Raw genomic sequence first — 17,231 nt, 5'->3', positions numbered from 1 at the left:
TTTTATCACCATCAAGCCTTACTCAACATCTGCAACTTCATAAAAGTTGAATCTCTTTCTTCAAAATTGGTTTCTTTTTTTTTTCTCGAAAACCAGTTCCCAGTTTGAGGTCCCATGTGTTCATATCGAATTCGTTATGTATTCTAATGACTTTTTTTTTTCTTTTTCGTGTGCATGGGTACATGAAGAAAATCCTTACCGAATGTCCGAAAGTACATATGCAAGAGGCCTGTATAAAACCAAATTATCCCGTTCTGGAAAACGTTAGTCTTAAATCGGTTCTCGAGATGAGAACGGGCCGAATGTTTTGGTTATTTGTTTGGAGTTTCATCGCCGCCTCGGTGTTGGGCCAGGATGCATCTCCTTACGGGGACATTTTGGCACGGTTGGCCATCGAAAGCAGTAAGTTCAAATTTAAATCTGGGATTCGATTATCTGCCGGAATGATTGAATGTTGTTCTTGTCTCGTGTCACAGAAATCCCGATCGCCGATAAAGAGTACGATTTCGTGATCGTGGGTGGATCAGCCTCGGCATCGGTTCTTGCCAATAAGCTTTCGGAGAACCCGGAATGGAGTATTTTGCTGCTGGCCAACGGAAAGATTGTCGAAAGTAGCGAGGATGTCCCCCGGAACGGGATTCTTTCCTCGAATGGCCAGTTTGCTGCCTACGAGTTCAGTCCACCGAATGACTACTCCTGTCAAGGTAAGAGTTTAACTTAAAAGCTTAAAACCACTTAGGTACCCACATTCTTAACCGTCAACTGGAGCATCATACAACACTTCTCAACTTTAATGGCTTTTAAAAACGTAATGTCCACAGATAATCATATCGCTTGAACATCAAAAGTTTTAAGGTTGATGGGACATTAAATTGACGTAGTAAGAAAAATTATACGATTCACCAGTTAATTTTAAATTTTTTTCATGAAAATGAAAAAAATATATTTCAGAGGAGTCCAAAAATTTAGAAATCCAAGATTAAAAATTCAAGATGTTGTGTTCAAAAACGATTTTTAAACTATTTCAAAATGAACATAATTTTTTTTTAATCCCTTTAGATACGATTTTAATTCTGCTGCTGTGATTTAATGAAAACTTTAACATTCAAGTTATTCTCTTTCACTTTCCTCTTATATGTTTTTGGCCTAGATTTTGTTCAAATTTGCCCTTTTTTCAATTTTTCTAAAAAATCCTCCTGAATTACTCGACCAAACCATTCTTAAGGTATTCTTAAGGTTAAAGATCATCGTTTTTTTAACAATTTTTTTGAAGATATCTTGCTCATATTCAACTTTCATCTAATTCGATATCAAATAAAATAAGAAACTTCGAATTGCTTGGCATCTGTTTCGACGTGTTTAGCCCAGATTTCACAGGAATCTTGTTGGTAATAAAGTCATCTGATGTCCTTTCAGTTATTGGTGACATTTTTTTAAATCAGAGTGACCTACCTACCTACCTAAGGGTCCAGCGCCGATTGACCGGCGCATAGGGCTGAGATAAAAGATCTTCACTGCTGGCGATCCGGAGCCAGCGTCTTCACTTGCTGCCAGCCAAGGTTCTCGTCAACTGTGCGGATTTCAGCGGCTAGACTTCGCCGCCACGAGCTTTTGGGCCTGCCTTTTCTTCGATGCCCATCTGGATTCCAGTCAAGCGCCTCTCTGCAAATCTCGTTTTCATCTCTTCGCAGCGTGTGCCCAATCCATCTCCACTTACGTTCCCGAATCTCGATTTCTAGCGCCTTTTGATGACACCGGCGATGAAGTTCAACGTTTGAGATCCAGTTGCCAGGCCACCAAGCGCGGATGATGTTCCGCAGGCAGCGATTCACAAAAACTTGCAGTTTTCGCGTCGTCACCGCATATGTGCACCAAATTTCACACCCGTACAGCAATACGGATTTGACGTTTGAGTTGAAGATTCGGATCTTAGTTCGTAGAGAGATCTGGCGTGACCGCCAGATGTTGGTACCACCATCAGGCGTAATCTGGCTACCAAGATACTGTGTAACCTATGGTTGAGTCACTACCCAGCACTGTTAAGACTCCCCCAATTCTTGCCTCAGGGTCGGCTTTTCGAAATCAAAGAACTACAAGGAAACGCTAAATGATTAACTTTCGAGCTTTGCTCGCCCACTTTATTCCCCTTATTCAAAGGTACAAAAAGGCACTTGTCGACGGATCCGCGATACAATATACAATGGCACAATCTTTCCTACCTCACGCGTCTGCTCTCAGGCCCCTCTTCTTGCGTATGCCTCCTCCTCGCTCGGAACCGGAAATATCACGACCTCTTATTTGCGCGGCGAAACTACCGAATTGCTAGGGTGGGTTCGGTTAGCCAAAAGTAGTTCGCGGCCTGCGATCGCAATTCCGTGTCTCCGGCAGTTGGTGAGTTTCAGCGGAGTCACACGGCGCTGATGGGTGGTATGTGGCCCGTCGATAACTTCGTGGTGGTAAGTCACGACGCCCTCAAGCAGGAGTCAGCGGGCCGTCCACGTTCTGGATGGGCGCGGCGTTCTGGTGAGCTGCCTCGGGAACCGATACCGGAACTCAAGGGTAAATTACGGGGTCCTGGTGATAGAGGGAACAAAATGGCGGCAAGGCGTTAGGTCGGGTACACGAATGGTGTTCCGGATCTTGGATTACCTGGTAGATCCCTTCCACAAACAAACGAGCTTGTTGTTCTCTGTCCCGTAGTTGTCCGTAGTTTGCGTCGGGCTCCTTTCACGGGTTTGGCACTATTTTCCAATGCGGAACGAATCGTACTCGGCCGATTTGGCTTGCCGTAGTACGCGCTCAGAGATACAACTTAATAATGACCATTTTGTTTAAGGTCGATGGCGTTCCGTACCCAGCCGTTAACCCTTCTTGCCCCTCTATCCCTTTCTCCGGTTTCCCCTCAGCAACTCAGCCTCCATGATCTGCTGGCGTGTTCAACCCTGACTCCTCATGCGTGACAGGTGCTGCCATCTGGTGCTGTGTGCCAATATCGTTGTGCGCCTATGTTGGTTGGCTGCGTTCGAGGCTTTTTCGGGTTCAAAGGCAGGTCCGCTCCACTCTACACTTAATCACTAGCACTTCCTCGACATTTACATTTACGCGACGAATCTTGACAATCTTGGCTAGAAACTTTCCCTTGGTTACAACTGGAAGCACTCCACTGTCTCAACCTGTTGTCCAGCGAAATTGGAACGATTTTCTGTATTGATTTCCATCGACTTGGTCTTTCCGACATTGATTTTGAGACCTGCTGCTTTGGAGCTTTCGGTGAGGTCGTCGAGTTTGCTCTGCATGTCTTGTTGTGTTTGGGCGAGCAAAACAATATCGTCTGCCAGGTCAAGGTCGTTCAGTTGAAGGATTCCACGGCAATCCTCGGTTTGGTCTACAGCCAATCGATCCAGTCAAGATCTCATCCATTACGATGAGAAAAAGCAGCGGTGACAAAATACATCCTTGTCTCACTCCAGCAGTTACCGGGATTGGTTCGGACAAGAAACCGTCGTGAAAGACCTTGCACGAAAATGCCTCGTACTGTGCTTCGATGAGATGGACTAGTTTCTCTGGGACCCCTCGTCGTCTAAGAGCAGCCCAGATGTTTTCGTGGTTCAGTCGGTCAAATGCTTTTTCGAAATCAACGAACACCAGCAAAAGAGAGTCCTGGAATTCGTTGATTTGTTCCAGTATTATTCGTAGCGTTGTGATGTGGTCCACACATGATCGTCCGGATCGGAATCCAGCTTGTTGCCGTCGGAGTGTAGCGTCGATTTTCTCCTGGATCCTATTCAGGATCACTTTGCAGAGTACTTTGAGGGTTGTACAGATCAAAGTTACCGCACTCTGTCAGGTCTCCTTTCTTTGGGACCTTTACGAGGATACCCTGCATCCAGTCGGCCGGGAATGTTGCAGTATCCCAAATGTCAGCGAAAAGACGGTGCAACATTTGTGCTGACAAGGCAGGGTCGGCTTTCAGCATTTCAGCAGGAATGCAATCGATTCCAGGCGCTTTGTTGGATTTCATGTCCTTGATTGCCGCTTCTATTTCAGCCAGCGAGGGCGCTTCCGAGTTGACGCCATTAATGCGACTTACTGTGGGCGCCTCGAGCTGCGGGTTCTGTTGGCCATTGCTATTTGTAACTCGGAAAAGTTGATCAAAATGCTCAGTCCAACGCTTGAGCTGATCTGTTCGATCTGTCAGCAGCTGACCTGCTCGGTTTTTCAGCGGCATTCTTGATTAGTCCTTGCACCACGAAGGCGGCGAGAAATATCATATAATAATCGGATATCTCCAATGGCGGCGGCTCTTTCTCCCTCTTCGGCTAGGGAGTTTGTCCAGGCTCTCTTGTCTCGTCTACAAGCTCGTTTAACTGCCTTTTCTAGCTCCGCATATCGTAAGCGGGCGGCTGCTTTGGCTGACCCGGTACATGCCTGCTCAATTCCGACTTTCGCCTTTCTCCGATCATCGATCATCCGCCAGGTTTCATCCTACATCCATTCACTTCGTCTTCCACAAACTTTACCAAGAGTACTATGGCTCGTCGTGATAGGCATTCTTGATTCCACACCACTGTTCTTCGACTGTTCCGTCTGTCGGCAGCTCCGAGGCTAGGGATTCTAGCTATTCAACGTATGCCCTTTTCACCTCTGGATTCTCCAACCGGCGGACGTCGTATCGACACCCGACTTTCTCCTCGCGCCGTTGGACACGCGCAACTCTCAGTCGTATCTCGCCAAGGACGAGGTGATGGTCAGATGCAATGTCTGCGCTTCGTTTGTTGCGGACATCAAGAAGGCTCCTTCTCCATTTTCGACTGATGCAGATGTGGTCAATTTGATTTTCTGTTCGGCCATCTCGGGATACCCAAGTGACCTTATGTGCTGGTCGATGGGGGAAGAGCGATCCACCGATCACCATGTTGTTGTTGCCACAAAATTCTACAAACAGCTCTCCGTTTTCGCTCATCTGTCCTAGACCATGGCGCCCCATGATGCGCTCAAAGTCCTGATTATCGGAGCCAATCTTTGCGTTGAAGTCGCCTAAGTGGATTTGAATGTCACCTTTCAGAATTCTCTCAACCACGCTGTTCAATTGACTGTAAAACTGCTCTTTCTTCTGCAAATCGGCAACGTCAGTTGGCGCATAACACTGGACCATTGTAAGGTTTCTAACCCGTGTTCTGAATCTGGCTACGATTATTCTTTTGTTTATCGGTTTACATCTTATGAGGGCCGCATGGGCCTGCGGGCTTAACAGGAAACCAACTCCTTGTTCCCGAGTAGCATGTTCTCCTCGTATGCCAGAGTAAAGCAGTACTTGCCCGGACTGTGTCTTGTGTTCTCCAGTGTTAGGCCAACGGACTTCGCTCAGTCCCAATATCTCTAGCTTGAGGCGGCTAGCTTCTCTAGCAAGTTAAGCCAGCTTACTTGGCTGGGCAAGGGTCAAAACATTCCAAGTTCCAATTCTAGTCCGTGTTTTCATGCTAAAAGTCGTTGCCAAAGTTCCAATTCGGTTATTTCTTCTCTCAGTTTCTGTAACAATACAAGATATCAGGAGCAGTAGGTTGTTATCCTAAAGTCCGTATCCCGCGAGGGGCTGCCATCTTGGACTTAGCTGGCGGGAGCCGCATTTCATAAATTCAGCCGCTTGCTGCAAGACAGACGCTGTTTGAGCCGCCCCTGACCTGGGGAACAGACGCGTGCGGCCACCTTCTCAGTCTGCATGCGACCAAAGCATCCACCGGACCCATCCAGAGTGACCCCTTCTTGAAAAAGATCTTGTAATACATCTGGTTGAAAAAAATCAACTCAAAAACACGAGGGGCATTAAGATGGAAGAAATAGAAGGAAATTCAAATAACCGCTTTTGTACTTTCATAGAAAACCAAACAGAATATTCGACCGAATATTCGTTTGGCCGAATAGTTGAAAAGGCCACTATTCGGTATTCGACCGTTCGCCGAATACCACTATTCGTTACATCTCTACAATAAAACATATCAGGCGTATCCGTGTATCTTTTTCTGTAGATCGTGCTGGAGAATGCTGATAAGTATCGGTTTATACCTTGATTATGGTTTATTCCAAATTTTGTTAGATATACAGACTTGCCCATAAATTCAATACAGAATCCTCGATAATCCAATCTAGTCATGCAGGATGCTCAGATATTATTTGCTGTATCAAATGAAAAGCTCAAATTACACTAGGGAACAGCATTTTTGGTGATTTTGAATAACAGCATGTTTGGGACCGATTACATCCCACGTGGACAACTTAGGGGAGAGGGGGTTTGGAAATGTCCAAATCCGCCTGTAAGCTGTTTGGGTACATTTCAAATGATTCATAAATGTTATTTTTCCAAAAGAAAAACTTTGAAAGTTTTTACAAACACGGAATTTTCGTTTGTGTAGGACTTGAATTATGTTAAAACTTTCTATACTCTTTTCTACTGTTCCTTATGTATCCAAATGTAGAATTACGAAACACTCAGTGCGATTTTCAATCCCAAAACGCGTTTGTAAATTTTCAAACCACTGTTTGCAAAATATTTTGTTCGAATTACTTTAAGATCTTTTGGACCTAACACCTGGCTTCGACTTTACAATCTTTCAAAATTTATCTCCGTTTCAGCTATGATCAACAAACAGTGCAAACTGATTCGTGGCGTATCGCTTGGCGAGGACTCGAACATCGACAACATGATCTACTCGGTCGGCAACAAGGATGATTACGACCGTTGGAAGTGGGCAGTCGACAGCAAATCATGGGGATACGAACGGGTCCTACCTTGCTTCCGAGAATTGGAAAGGGCCAACCTGACAGAAGTTTTCGACGAATCCTACCATGGTTATGAAGGTCAGCTGCACGTGTCGCACGTTCCGTACGCATCTCCGGTACGCGAACTCTGTTTTGCTGCAAATGCAGACGTCGGATATTCAAAAATTGATTATAACGGTGAATCTCAAATTGGATTTTCTCCAGTACAAGCGATGTTGAATGAAGGACGACGAGATTCGGCCTATCACGCGTTCCTGGAACCGATTGCGCTGAGTAGACCTAACTTGGACATTATTCTTAGCACATCGGTCAGTAAAATCATCACTGAACATGAGTCGAACAGAGCTGTCGGTGTTAAATATATCTACCGGGGTCAAGAATACGTTGCGAAAGCTAGCAAAGAAGTGTTGCTTGCTGCAGGTGGAATGATTTCACCCAAACTGCTTTTGCTATCAGGTATCGGCCCCCGGAAACATCTCAAGAAGATGGGCATCAAATGTCGGGTAGATCTGCCAGTCGGTAAAAACTTCATCGATCAACCTGTGTTCACTGGAATATCGATTGTTGTGAATGCTTCCTGTCTTCCGGAAGCTTTTTTGGAACCACTCAGTTCATGTGACTTCGATGATTACAAGCGAGGACAAGGCAGATTAACTATTCCATTCGGCTATGAAACTATCGTATTCTCCAACCACCATAGAGACAAGAAAAGGGAATGTCCAAGCCTAGCCTTTTTACAGGGCGTGGGAGGTCTGAAGCCTGTTTTCGATAATGCTCAAAAATTGAAAATGTACAACATTGCACCTGGTTCAGTTCAATTTGATCCCGAAATATTGGAAGGAAACTACTTTATTGATATGTCTCTTATGCTGCTGCATCCAGAATCCCGTGGCTATCTCAAGCTCAAATCAGCGGATTACTTGGATAAACTCTTGGTTGACCCTCGATATCTGAACGAGGACGAAGATGTCGAACATCTACTACATGGCATAAAAGAAATTAAACGAAAAATGAAGTCACCCCTAATGAGCCAATGCGATGCTCGTTTGCTTCCCGTGTACCCGCCAGATTGTCCGAAGGAAAACTTCGAATTCGATAGCAAAGATTACTGGCGCTGCCTGATACGATCGTTATCAGTTCCAGCTCGCAATTTCTTCGGTGCTTGTAGAATGGGACCGAAGGAAGATCCGAAAGCGGTCGTTAATCGCAAACTCAAAGTGTACGGTGTTCGCCAGCTTCGAGTGGTTGATGAAAGCGTGATTCCGGTTTCGCTATCGGGATTCAACTATGCTGCCCGATACATGATCGGCTTGAAGGCATCCGGTTTCATCAAGAAACGATACGCCAATCCAGAGGGAAATAAAAGAACCGTCCAGGGAGAGATAGTGGATGAGGATGACGATGACGAGGAGGACGCGGCAGATTTTAGTTAAAACGTTATAGAAGAATGTACGTTTTATTTGACTAAAACAATAATATCACCGATTTTTGGTACCTTGAATAAAAATTTCCCACAGATTAATAATTGTTTAGTTTGATTAAACAATATTTTTCGAAATTGTGCTCTGGTAAAACCTTAAACGCAAGTTTGTAAAAACATGTAAAAGATGTTATCGTGCCCCCCCCCCCTCCTTCCAGTGGAAAGATAGAAAGGGGGGAGGGGACTCCTTTACAATTTTTGGCAAAATTAGAAAACTAATCAAACAAATGAAGGTAAATTGTGTCCACGAGCAAAATTCGAGTTTTCATCCGATTGCCATCAAATTTTCAGGGATTGAAAATAACTAATAAACTTTATTTTACCATTTTACTCGTATTTTATGTACAGTCCATACGCAAATGCCCGCACCTTGGCCTTAAGGGCATCCGCAGCAATCGCGAGCAAAGTGAAAATGCTCACGAGTTTGATCACTTTCATACCGCACCAGGGGTTAGTATGAAGGTGAGCAAAATAGGGCCGTTGCCGTCGGGACCGACAAAATCACCAAATTTGCTCACTAGAAAGGGGCGAAAGCAAACATGCACTGAAAAAATTCTACCGTTTAATGCTGAGTTAACAAATTACGTTCAGCGTGTAAAGTTTGTTTACCCGCTTAACAAAATGAATGCTTGGAATGCTTGAAAGAATGCTTGGATTCCAAGCATTTTTCAAGCATTCCTCCTATTGAATTCAAGCATTAAATGGCCCAACCGATTCTACTTGAAATGGTTTTCCCGGTTCAGAGTGACAGCCCTCGTTGACATCTGTCATGGTTTGATAGTATTGGTATGCTCGGTTCGTGCTTATGTATGAGTGCATTGAAAAAAATATTGCATATGTGTGGGTGGCATTTTTAGAATTTGAAAATCAAGGGAAGTTCTCAAAGTTTCAATGAAATTAGTTTTCAATTTCCTGTTTCACCTAATCAACATGCTTAAAATTATATTTATTGATTCAAAAAAGCTCTTCTACAATTTTGCACATAATTTCAACACCTGTTCCGCCAGCGGATCATAATTTTTGTGGAGATAGATGTCGCAGAATCTCGGAACCAGACGGCTGTCGGAGCTAGCTACGAATTCGGCAGCAGCTTGTCCATCTCCACAGCCGATAGTCTTGCTCTAGTAGAATCATTAGCCCGAAGAGGGGGGGGGGGGGGGGGGGAATGGGAAGTACGACAAGCACAAGAAATGCGGCCCCTTGCGGTGCGACGAATGTTAATTATCAATCACTGCACCTGGATTCGTTGCCTTCTAAATTTTATCCACGAAGCTTCCGTTTACACCGTCTGCTGAAATGGAAAAAGTAAATATGACGATAAGCGTTCAAAATCGACAATGATCCAAAAATACTTACTATTTTATTATCCGATGTTGCTGCAACAAAGAACGAAAACGAAATGGCCGAAGATAATTTTTATGTTATTTGGCCTGGTTGAAGTTGTGTTTATCTACACTCATGATTGAATAGGTGTATATGTGCAATCGGTTCAATCAGCTGAATGAACTGATGCACGTTTAGAGTAAAAACCCCAATTTACGGCTTTGAACGCAACCCTACGCGCGAAATTGCTCGCTCAAGGTTTTAAAATGGCCTGTGGGTACATTCAGTTTGTCACGGCTGATTTTAATTTTTAATCGTCATCAGACCCAACAGACGGACCATTAAAGGCAACAATGCTACGCTACCGATCGAGCTGGACCCGCCCAGGCTTCCCCCACTTCCGAGCGGTGCCTCAGTCGAGAACGACAACAGCAGCAGCAGCTCATCGTCGAGTGAAAAATTCCCCATCATCTCAACAGCACGACCACTCAGGCATTGGTTAAGGTTCCGCCAGCTCACAGTGCTCCGGTGCACTCCGGAGTCAGTCACATCGGGCAAAAAAAGGAGCTGGGTAAGGATGCTTCTTGTGTATTTTCAACTGAGAATGACGACACTTGTTTTCCAGGAAACGTTCGGTGACCAAACGTACTGTTTCCGGAAGCGGTGATGTTTTGAGGATAGAAGTCGAAAATAATTCCACCGACTCAGCTGGCACGGTTTCATTCATGGGAGTCAGCCTTCAAGCTTTATCCATCCGATCCAGCAAATTACGAATGGAGGGTGAAGATTATCACAGCACCGAATTGCAGGGCGTCATTTTGCCTCACGTGCTTCCCTATCTATGTGAATTATTACGAAGGACAACTTCAGTACAACACTAGCTTCCATGATATTCTGGAAACAGGATCCCGTCAAGAACCTGGAACGAATAGTCTAAAACAAAGATTCCGAAGGTTATACTTAAAGTTAGGAAAAAAAAATTGAATTATATTGCCTAAATGGCTAAATGTTGTGTCCATTTCAACAAACACGATGCTTTAAAATAAATAATATGATAACACGATTTTTTTCTTTTATTCTGTTCGACCGAATGACCATATAATGAATCGGCTGGCTGCAAACACGACTAGGAGGATGTATGGAACGAATTATTGTTGTTTACAATTGAAGTTTATTTATTTAAGTTGCTGAAACTGTGGCCGGGTGTTTCCATCAGCAGTATCTTCAGCATAGATAGGTTTGAACCGGGCAATGACAACATGTTCCTCCATCTCGCTGCACCATGGTAAAAGGTTTCGAAGCCGAAGTCCTGGGACCAGCGGCGGAAAACCTCCTGCTTAATGGTGGAAATCCACGCAGCAGCTGGCATATTTCGCGCAGGTTCCGCTGACTTTTGGATAATCCCGGCAGCTGCTGCCCGGAAGTTCTTGCTGCACCCGCCACGGGTTCCGATTGCTGGTTGCTCGAAGCTGCTTGGCTCTGCTGCTGCTGTACGGCATGTTTAACTAGGATGTCGACTTTGACGTCACTTTATACAGATAGCAGCTAACCCGTCGAAGAACCGCCAACAACTCAGGCCCTTTTAAGGCCCACCATTAATCGAAATTTAAACAAAACAACTCACGACATCGAAAATTTATTCTGTCCGTATTAATTTAAGTTTTTTGAAAAAGTTTTCTCAGTGCTATGCTAAATTTAAAAATAATAAATGCGGCCGCCCGGTGCGCGAAAGAGTGTGTATCCTAAAACCGGTCCGCTGAAATGAGCAAATCCGGGCCGCGTTTACTCCCGTATTGGTGCGTTTGCTCTAACCCTTGGTCTGTACGACTCGGTGGTCGAGTGGTTAGCGTGGTAAGACGGTAATCGCTGGTCCACTGATGGAATGGGTTCGATTCCCATCTCGGTACTGGGTGTTAAATGTTGATCTTACACACAAAACTTTCGAGGCTCCACTTAGCAAAATTTTGTTGTTACTTTCGATTAGCAAAAAGGATTATTTTACTAATGTGATAGCAAAAAGCCAATTTTGCTTCTTTTTAGTAATTAAAAAGGCAATTTTACTTGATATTAGTAAAACGAAGGTTTTCTAGCCGCTTTGTTTATAGACAGCAGCCGCCGCCAGTTGGGGGAAAAATAATAAACTGACGCGATAAGGTGCGGTTCTGAAAGCGCGATGCTAGTGGTCCTAGCGGTGGCAAAATGATAGCCAGATCAATTCCGGATGCGTACAGGTAAGGGCCGATCAAGTAGTGTACAGATTTTCCGATATTCGAATTGTAAAATTGTTTGTTTTTTTTTTCAACCAGGTTTCAATTTCCGACAAGATTGACGGGTTTTTTACAACAGTTCGGAAGTGGACAACTGGAGTTTCAACGCACTGCATCAGGCACAATCATCGATGCATGAATGACGATCGGTCGCTTGGGGTTTCATTAGCCGGAAGGTGCGTTTCCAGGATCCAAACATTTTATGAAAAGTGTTAGTGAAAGGTGTTTTGAAAAATATAAAAAAAATCAAAGTGATGTTATCCGAGCAATCTTTTAAATAATCGAATATTCCCTCGAAATTTGCAGATAAAAACATAAAAAATTGAAATTTCAGATTCTGCAGGATTTTTTTCACTGGTTTTTGCTAAAATTTTAGTAAAACATGCCGGCGGCTTATTTTTCTCTAATTTGCTAAAATTTGAGCAGAAAAAAATTGCTAAATTGATTGCTAAATTTCTAGCTGGTCAAATTTGAGCAAAATTTTGCTAAATTTCGGCCTCGAAAGTTTTGTGTGTAAGTTGTCAACGTCATTTATTTAGTCTGTAAAGCCTAAATCGGCTAAGACGGTGTATGTCTTTTAACCCCGGTCATAAGATTCTGAACAACCTGTTAATCAACCGTTTTTTGCATATGAACCCATACTTTCTTCAGTTCCTAGACTTTCTTCACTACCTTAGGTCGTTTAAGAAGGTGCTGCTTCATAAGTACTTCTCGATGGGGCGGAGCTCCGGAGTGTTGAACATTTTCGGTACGGAATTGACCTTATTGTCCGCATACCCCTTCATCACGTCCTTGGAGTAGTGGCATGAGGCCAAATACGGCCAAAAGATTGTTGGGACATTGTGGGCCTTCAGGAGAGGAAGCAGCCGCTTCTGGAGGCACTTTTTCATGTACACCTCTCCGTTCATCGTGTCCTGGGTCACGAAAGGTGCACTCCGCTTCCTGCACGTGCAGTTGGCTTGCCAAACCAGGAATTTATCGGCAAATTTGGACATCCTCTGAGTGCGGACATGCTCCGGAACGCTGAACTTATCCTTGGCCGTGAAAAACAGGTTGCCGGGGATCTGTTTGAAGTCGGCCTTCACATATGTTTCGTCGTCCATGATGCAGCATTCAATTTTCGTCAGCATGTTGAGGTACAACTTCCTGCCAGGGGTTTTGGCAGACTTGTTCTGCTTCTCGTCGCGATAAGAGGCCTTTTGTACCTTGAACGTTCGAAGCCCAGCCTTAGTTTTGGCCTTCTGGAAAAACTTCGGCTTAGTTGCTGCTTCTTAGCCACATCCCGAACGGAGACGTTCGGGGTTCGGTTGAAGGTTGTGATTTTTGGTGTTGTATAGAAAACTTTTTCCTTCACTTCTGGGCTTCCGATCGGTGGTCAAGTTCCTCGAACCGCTTAATCACTCGCGACACCATGGAAGTGGCCATTCCCAACGTTTTAGCGATGGAACGATGCGAGAGATCCTTCTCGTGATGAATGCGCAAGATTTTATCACGCACGAGCTGTTCTTTCGTCTCCATTTCCGCAAGTTTTGATCACATGACTTTAAAACTTGTAGGATGTAAACAATCCACTATGAACTAAATCCATCCAAATTTTCAATAAATTCTACCCAACGGATAAAAAGTTGGAGCAATTTCATAGTGTGGCAATTTCATCGTGAACACCCTTTATTCGAATACGAGGAATGTTACAATGATATTTTGAGAACCCTTGGATCTTCCAGTTGGAGAATTTTAAGGAAAGAGACTGCTTCCATGCAATTTTTGACATTACTCGAAAACTTATCCAACAAATGGAAACAAATTTGGCTTCGAAGGGTATTTGGATACGAGTAATGTTTCTTTGAATATTCAGTAGTACATACTGCTTCCTCCCAGTGGGGTGATAGGAAGGAGAGGGGAGCTTCTTTACCATTTTTCTCATAACTTTAGAGCTTATCAAGGAAATGGAACCAAATTATGCATGGGAGCCCTCCCCTTGGATACGAGAAAAGATTATATGCTTATTTGAGACTTCTTTCTTCTTCAATTGGTGATAAAGTTTGGGAAGAGGGAAGCTTCCATACAATTGTTTTGCATAAACCAAGAACTTATCTAACAAATGGAACCAAATATGACATGGGAAATCATTTGGGTACGAACACGCCTGAATTGGAAGGGGGAAAGGGTGAGGAATCCATACCAGTAAACAATACATTTAGGATAGTTTAAGAATCAATGTGAAGCAAAAATTGCAGATCCTTGAAAACTAGAACGATTTTCAGAAAATTAGATTAAATCATCTTTGTAGTGCAAGTCGAAACTTCTCGAAAATTTCCGAAATTAGAAAAGTTTAAATTCTCATTTTAGAGCGGTTGCTTCAGAATAATTCAGAAGCAACCGCTCTAAAATGAGAATTTAAACTTTTCTAATTTCGGAAATTTTCGAGAAGTTTCGACTTGCACTACAAAGATGATTTAATCTAATTTTCTGAAAATCGTTCTAGTTTTCAAGGATCTGCAATTATTATGTGGAAATTTTATTTAAGATGATTCCAGCGAAAAAACCAAATTTCAATAATTTTAATGAATAAAGCACACCGGGTCAGCTAGTTTTGATATAAACTGACGATGAAGATGTTTAAATATCAAAATTTATACGAACCATTTTATAAAACCATTTCGTCAACGTTCTTCTTCAATCGTGTCCAGGAGCAGGAGGAACTTGAAATACATCTCATCGTCATCTGTCTGCATGCACTGCTTTACAAGGCTCACTGTTCTCTTCAACTGATAGGTTTTTTTTTACAATTTTCCTGAAACATGAAAAAATAAAACAGAATATGTAATAAGGTTAGTACACAGAAGTTTTTAAACACGGGTTTCGGGAGTTAGCACGTTTTTTACGCGAGTCCTTTCAATGGAAAACACTTGGACTTTTTTAAAGTTGGAGAAATCCTGGCTCTCAGGCTTGGAAAGTGAGACCTGAGACCAGAGACATGAGCCATAAGACATGACGCATTAGACTGAGTCGATTTGAGGTCATTTTTGAATTGCTCAAACCCTGGGGTCTTAAAAGCTTCGTTTTAGTCCAAAACCCATCCATCATTTTTTGCAGAATTTTTTGGTAACGTTTACATGAGTATATTTGAACTTTTAGGTTTTTATGGGAAAATTGAACATTTTGTACTGAAAAATCGACATCATTTTTGTTTCTTCTGTGGAACCGAGCCAGCTCATGATTTTTGTGCCAATTTATAAATTCTTATAGGAAATTTTCCGCTAAACAACTTTGTCGAATATCATAACTTCGTATCTTTTTTTGACAAAAAAGTTATTAGCTCTTTAACAGGTGTATGTCTTCTGGCATTGATAAACAAGAAATTCAATTGACACCACTGCTTGGTGCCTAGCAAAGCATTGCAAGATCACTTTTCAAGCCATACTTCGTGGGGCACAAGCAGTGGTGTCAATTTAATTCATGGTTTATCAATCCAAAAAGACAAACACCTGTTAAACAGCTAATAACTTTTTTGTCAAAAAAGATACGAAGTTATGATATTCGACAAAGTTGTTCAGCGGAAAATTTCCTTGAAGGAATTTATAAATTGGCACAAAAACCATTAGCAGGCTCGGTTCCACAGAAGAAACAAAAATGATGTTGATTTTTCAGTACAAAATATTCAATTTTCCCATACAAACCTTAAAGTTCAAATTTACTCATGATACCTGAGAATGAGAAGTGAGACCTGAGAATTATGAAATGAGACGTGGTATGTGAGAAGAGAGAGATCTCACTTTCACGTCTCATGGCTCAGGTTTCATGCCGCAGGTTTCATTATCTCGAATTTCAGAGCAGGTCAGCCCAGTCACAACTTTTAACGTCATTTTCCAAAATAAGCACGGGTCCTTACACGGTTTCCGGGAATTAACTAACAAGTATTTTTTGCGGTACGTAATACCAGTGTAAAAAACTTACTGCAACCCTCTAATGAAAGATTTACAACCGTAAATCAGAATACTCACCAAGTGTGTAAATTCATTAAGTCGCTTTCACTGTTCTATCGCCCACAGGTTATGTTTGGAAAACGCATAAGCGACGATGGTCCTCGAATTCCATCGAACTCATAATTTCTTTCGATCAAAAAACACTGGTAACGTTTATTACGATTATTTATTTTTAATGGTTCCTGTATTGTAAAAAAATAAAATAAAATAATGAATAGCATAAGCGGGTAGGCAATTTTTTTTCCTTTCGTTTTTTTTTCTTTCCCTGGAAATACAGCACACTGTAGGTACAAGATCAATAAATACAACCCAGATCAATTTTTTAACTTTTCCCACGAGGAACAGGGGACACATAAAACACTTTTTTTGCAAACCATCCAACACATGAGGAAGTTGCCTAGTCATCACAATTTCATGATAAATGGTAATCAACAATAGCTTCAAGACCGAATTTTGCTTTCCAACGATTGAAGTGAAGGTATAGAATATCATTGTTTAGAAACTTTGCCAAGTTTGTCGTTGCTTGAAATTATTTAAGCGAGATGTAACAAATGTACTGTTGTAAGCATAATATTGGTACACAAATAACGATTAGAAGTTTGAGAAGTTTCTGTTTTTTCTCCCCATCGATTGCATTCTGTGCCTTCCGTTTTACTTCTCTAAGTGTTTTTACTTGTTTGCTTTCGTTTGAAATCCACTGGTGTTCGAAGGTGTGAGATTATTTAACGTTACGTTGACTATTTGGTTGTGTTGTGACTCGGTTGCATATTTATGTTGTCTATAATTTCGATAATGTGCTCGTATGTTTCTTTCTATTGCTGATCACTGCGCGGCGCTGCATTTGACTGGGGAATTGTAATGGCGTTTGCATTCCATGAATTGCTGTCCTTCGACTAATTCCGGGTATTGCAGTTATGCGTAAGCGAATCTTGTTTGTAGATATCCATTTTTTAAAACGTGCACCTTCCGTGCTTATTTTTGTTTATGAATAATTGTAAATATAAGTACTGCCCTGTTCCATTCTTCTTTTTTTATCATCTGCAGGTTTTCTAGATACAGCTCCATCATATTAATAGTTTATAACACTCAATTTCCTATATAGAACTCAGTTCACGATTTCAATCCAGTTCAATGACTATCACGCTTTACCGTAGGAAATGACGCCTTCTTCTTACGTTTAGCTTACCTAGTACATACTACTGTCATATTGTTTGTATACGACCAATCCGTTTACGATAACTAGCAACATTTTAAAATTCTTTCCTATCTTAGAAGAAATAGTTTTGTTTTGCTGTAATGTTACTTATTTTTTTAGTACGACCTTAAATAGCAAATATTGATGGAAAAGTTATGATTCCGATATTATGATAAACGAATAATCAAAACATGTGCATATAA

General features: G+C 42.3%; 1 protein-coding gene across 1 annotated transcript; it reads left to right on the top strand.

Annotated features, from left to right (window-relative positions):
- Positions 1-262: 262 nt before the first annotated feature.
- On the top strand, positions 263-8,288 carry LOC129755500 (glucose dehydrogenase [FAD, quinone]-like). The gene is made up of 3 exons (XM_055752024.1): positions 263-402; positions 477-704; positions 6,631-8,288. Exons 1-3 carry the CDS (start codon positions 288-290, stop codon positions 8,208-8,210), a joined length of 1,923 nt encoding a protein of 640 aa, XP_055607999.1. The 5' UTR covers positions 263-287; the 3' UTR covers positions 8,211-8,288.
- The last annotated feature ends 8,943 nt before the right edge of the window (positions 8,289-17,231 follow it).

This window comes from Uranotaenia lowii, chromosome 3 (genome assembly GCF_029784155.1).
Source record: "Uranotaenia lowii strain MFRU-FL chromosome 3, ASM2978415v1, whole genome shotgun sequence".
In the NCBI taxonomy this organism is placed as follows: Eukaryota; Metazoa; Arthropoda; class Insecta; order Diptera; family Culicidae; genus Uranotaenia; species Uranotaenia lowii.
The sequence above is the reverse complement of the archived record's forward strand: the minus strand, read 5'-3'. Positions and strand labels throughout refer to the sequence as shown.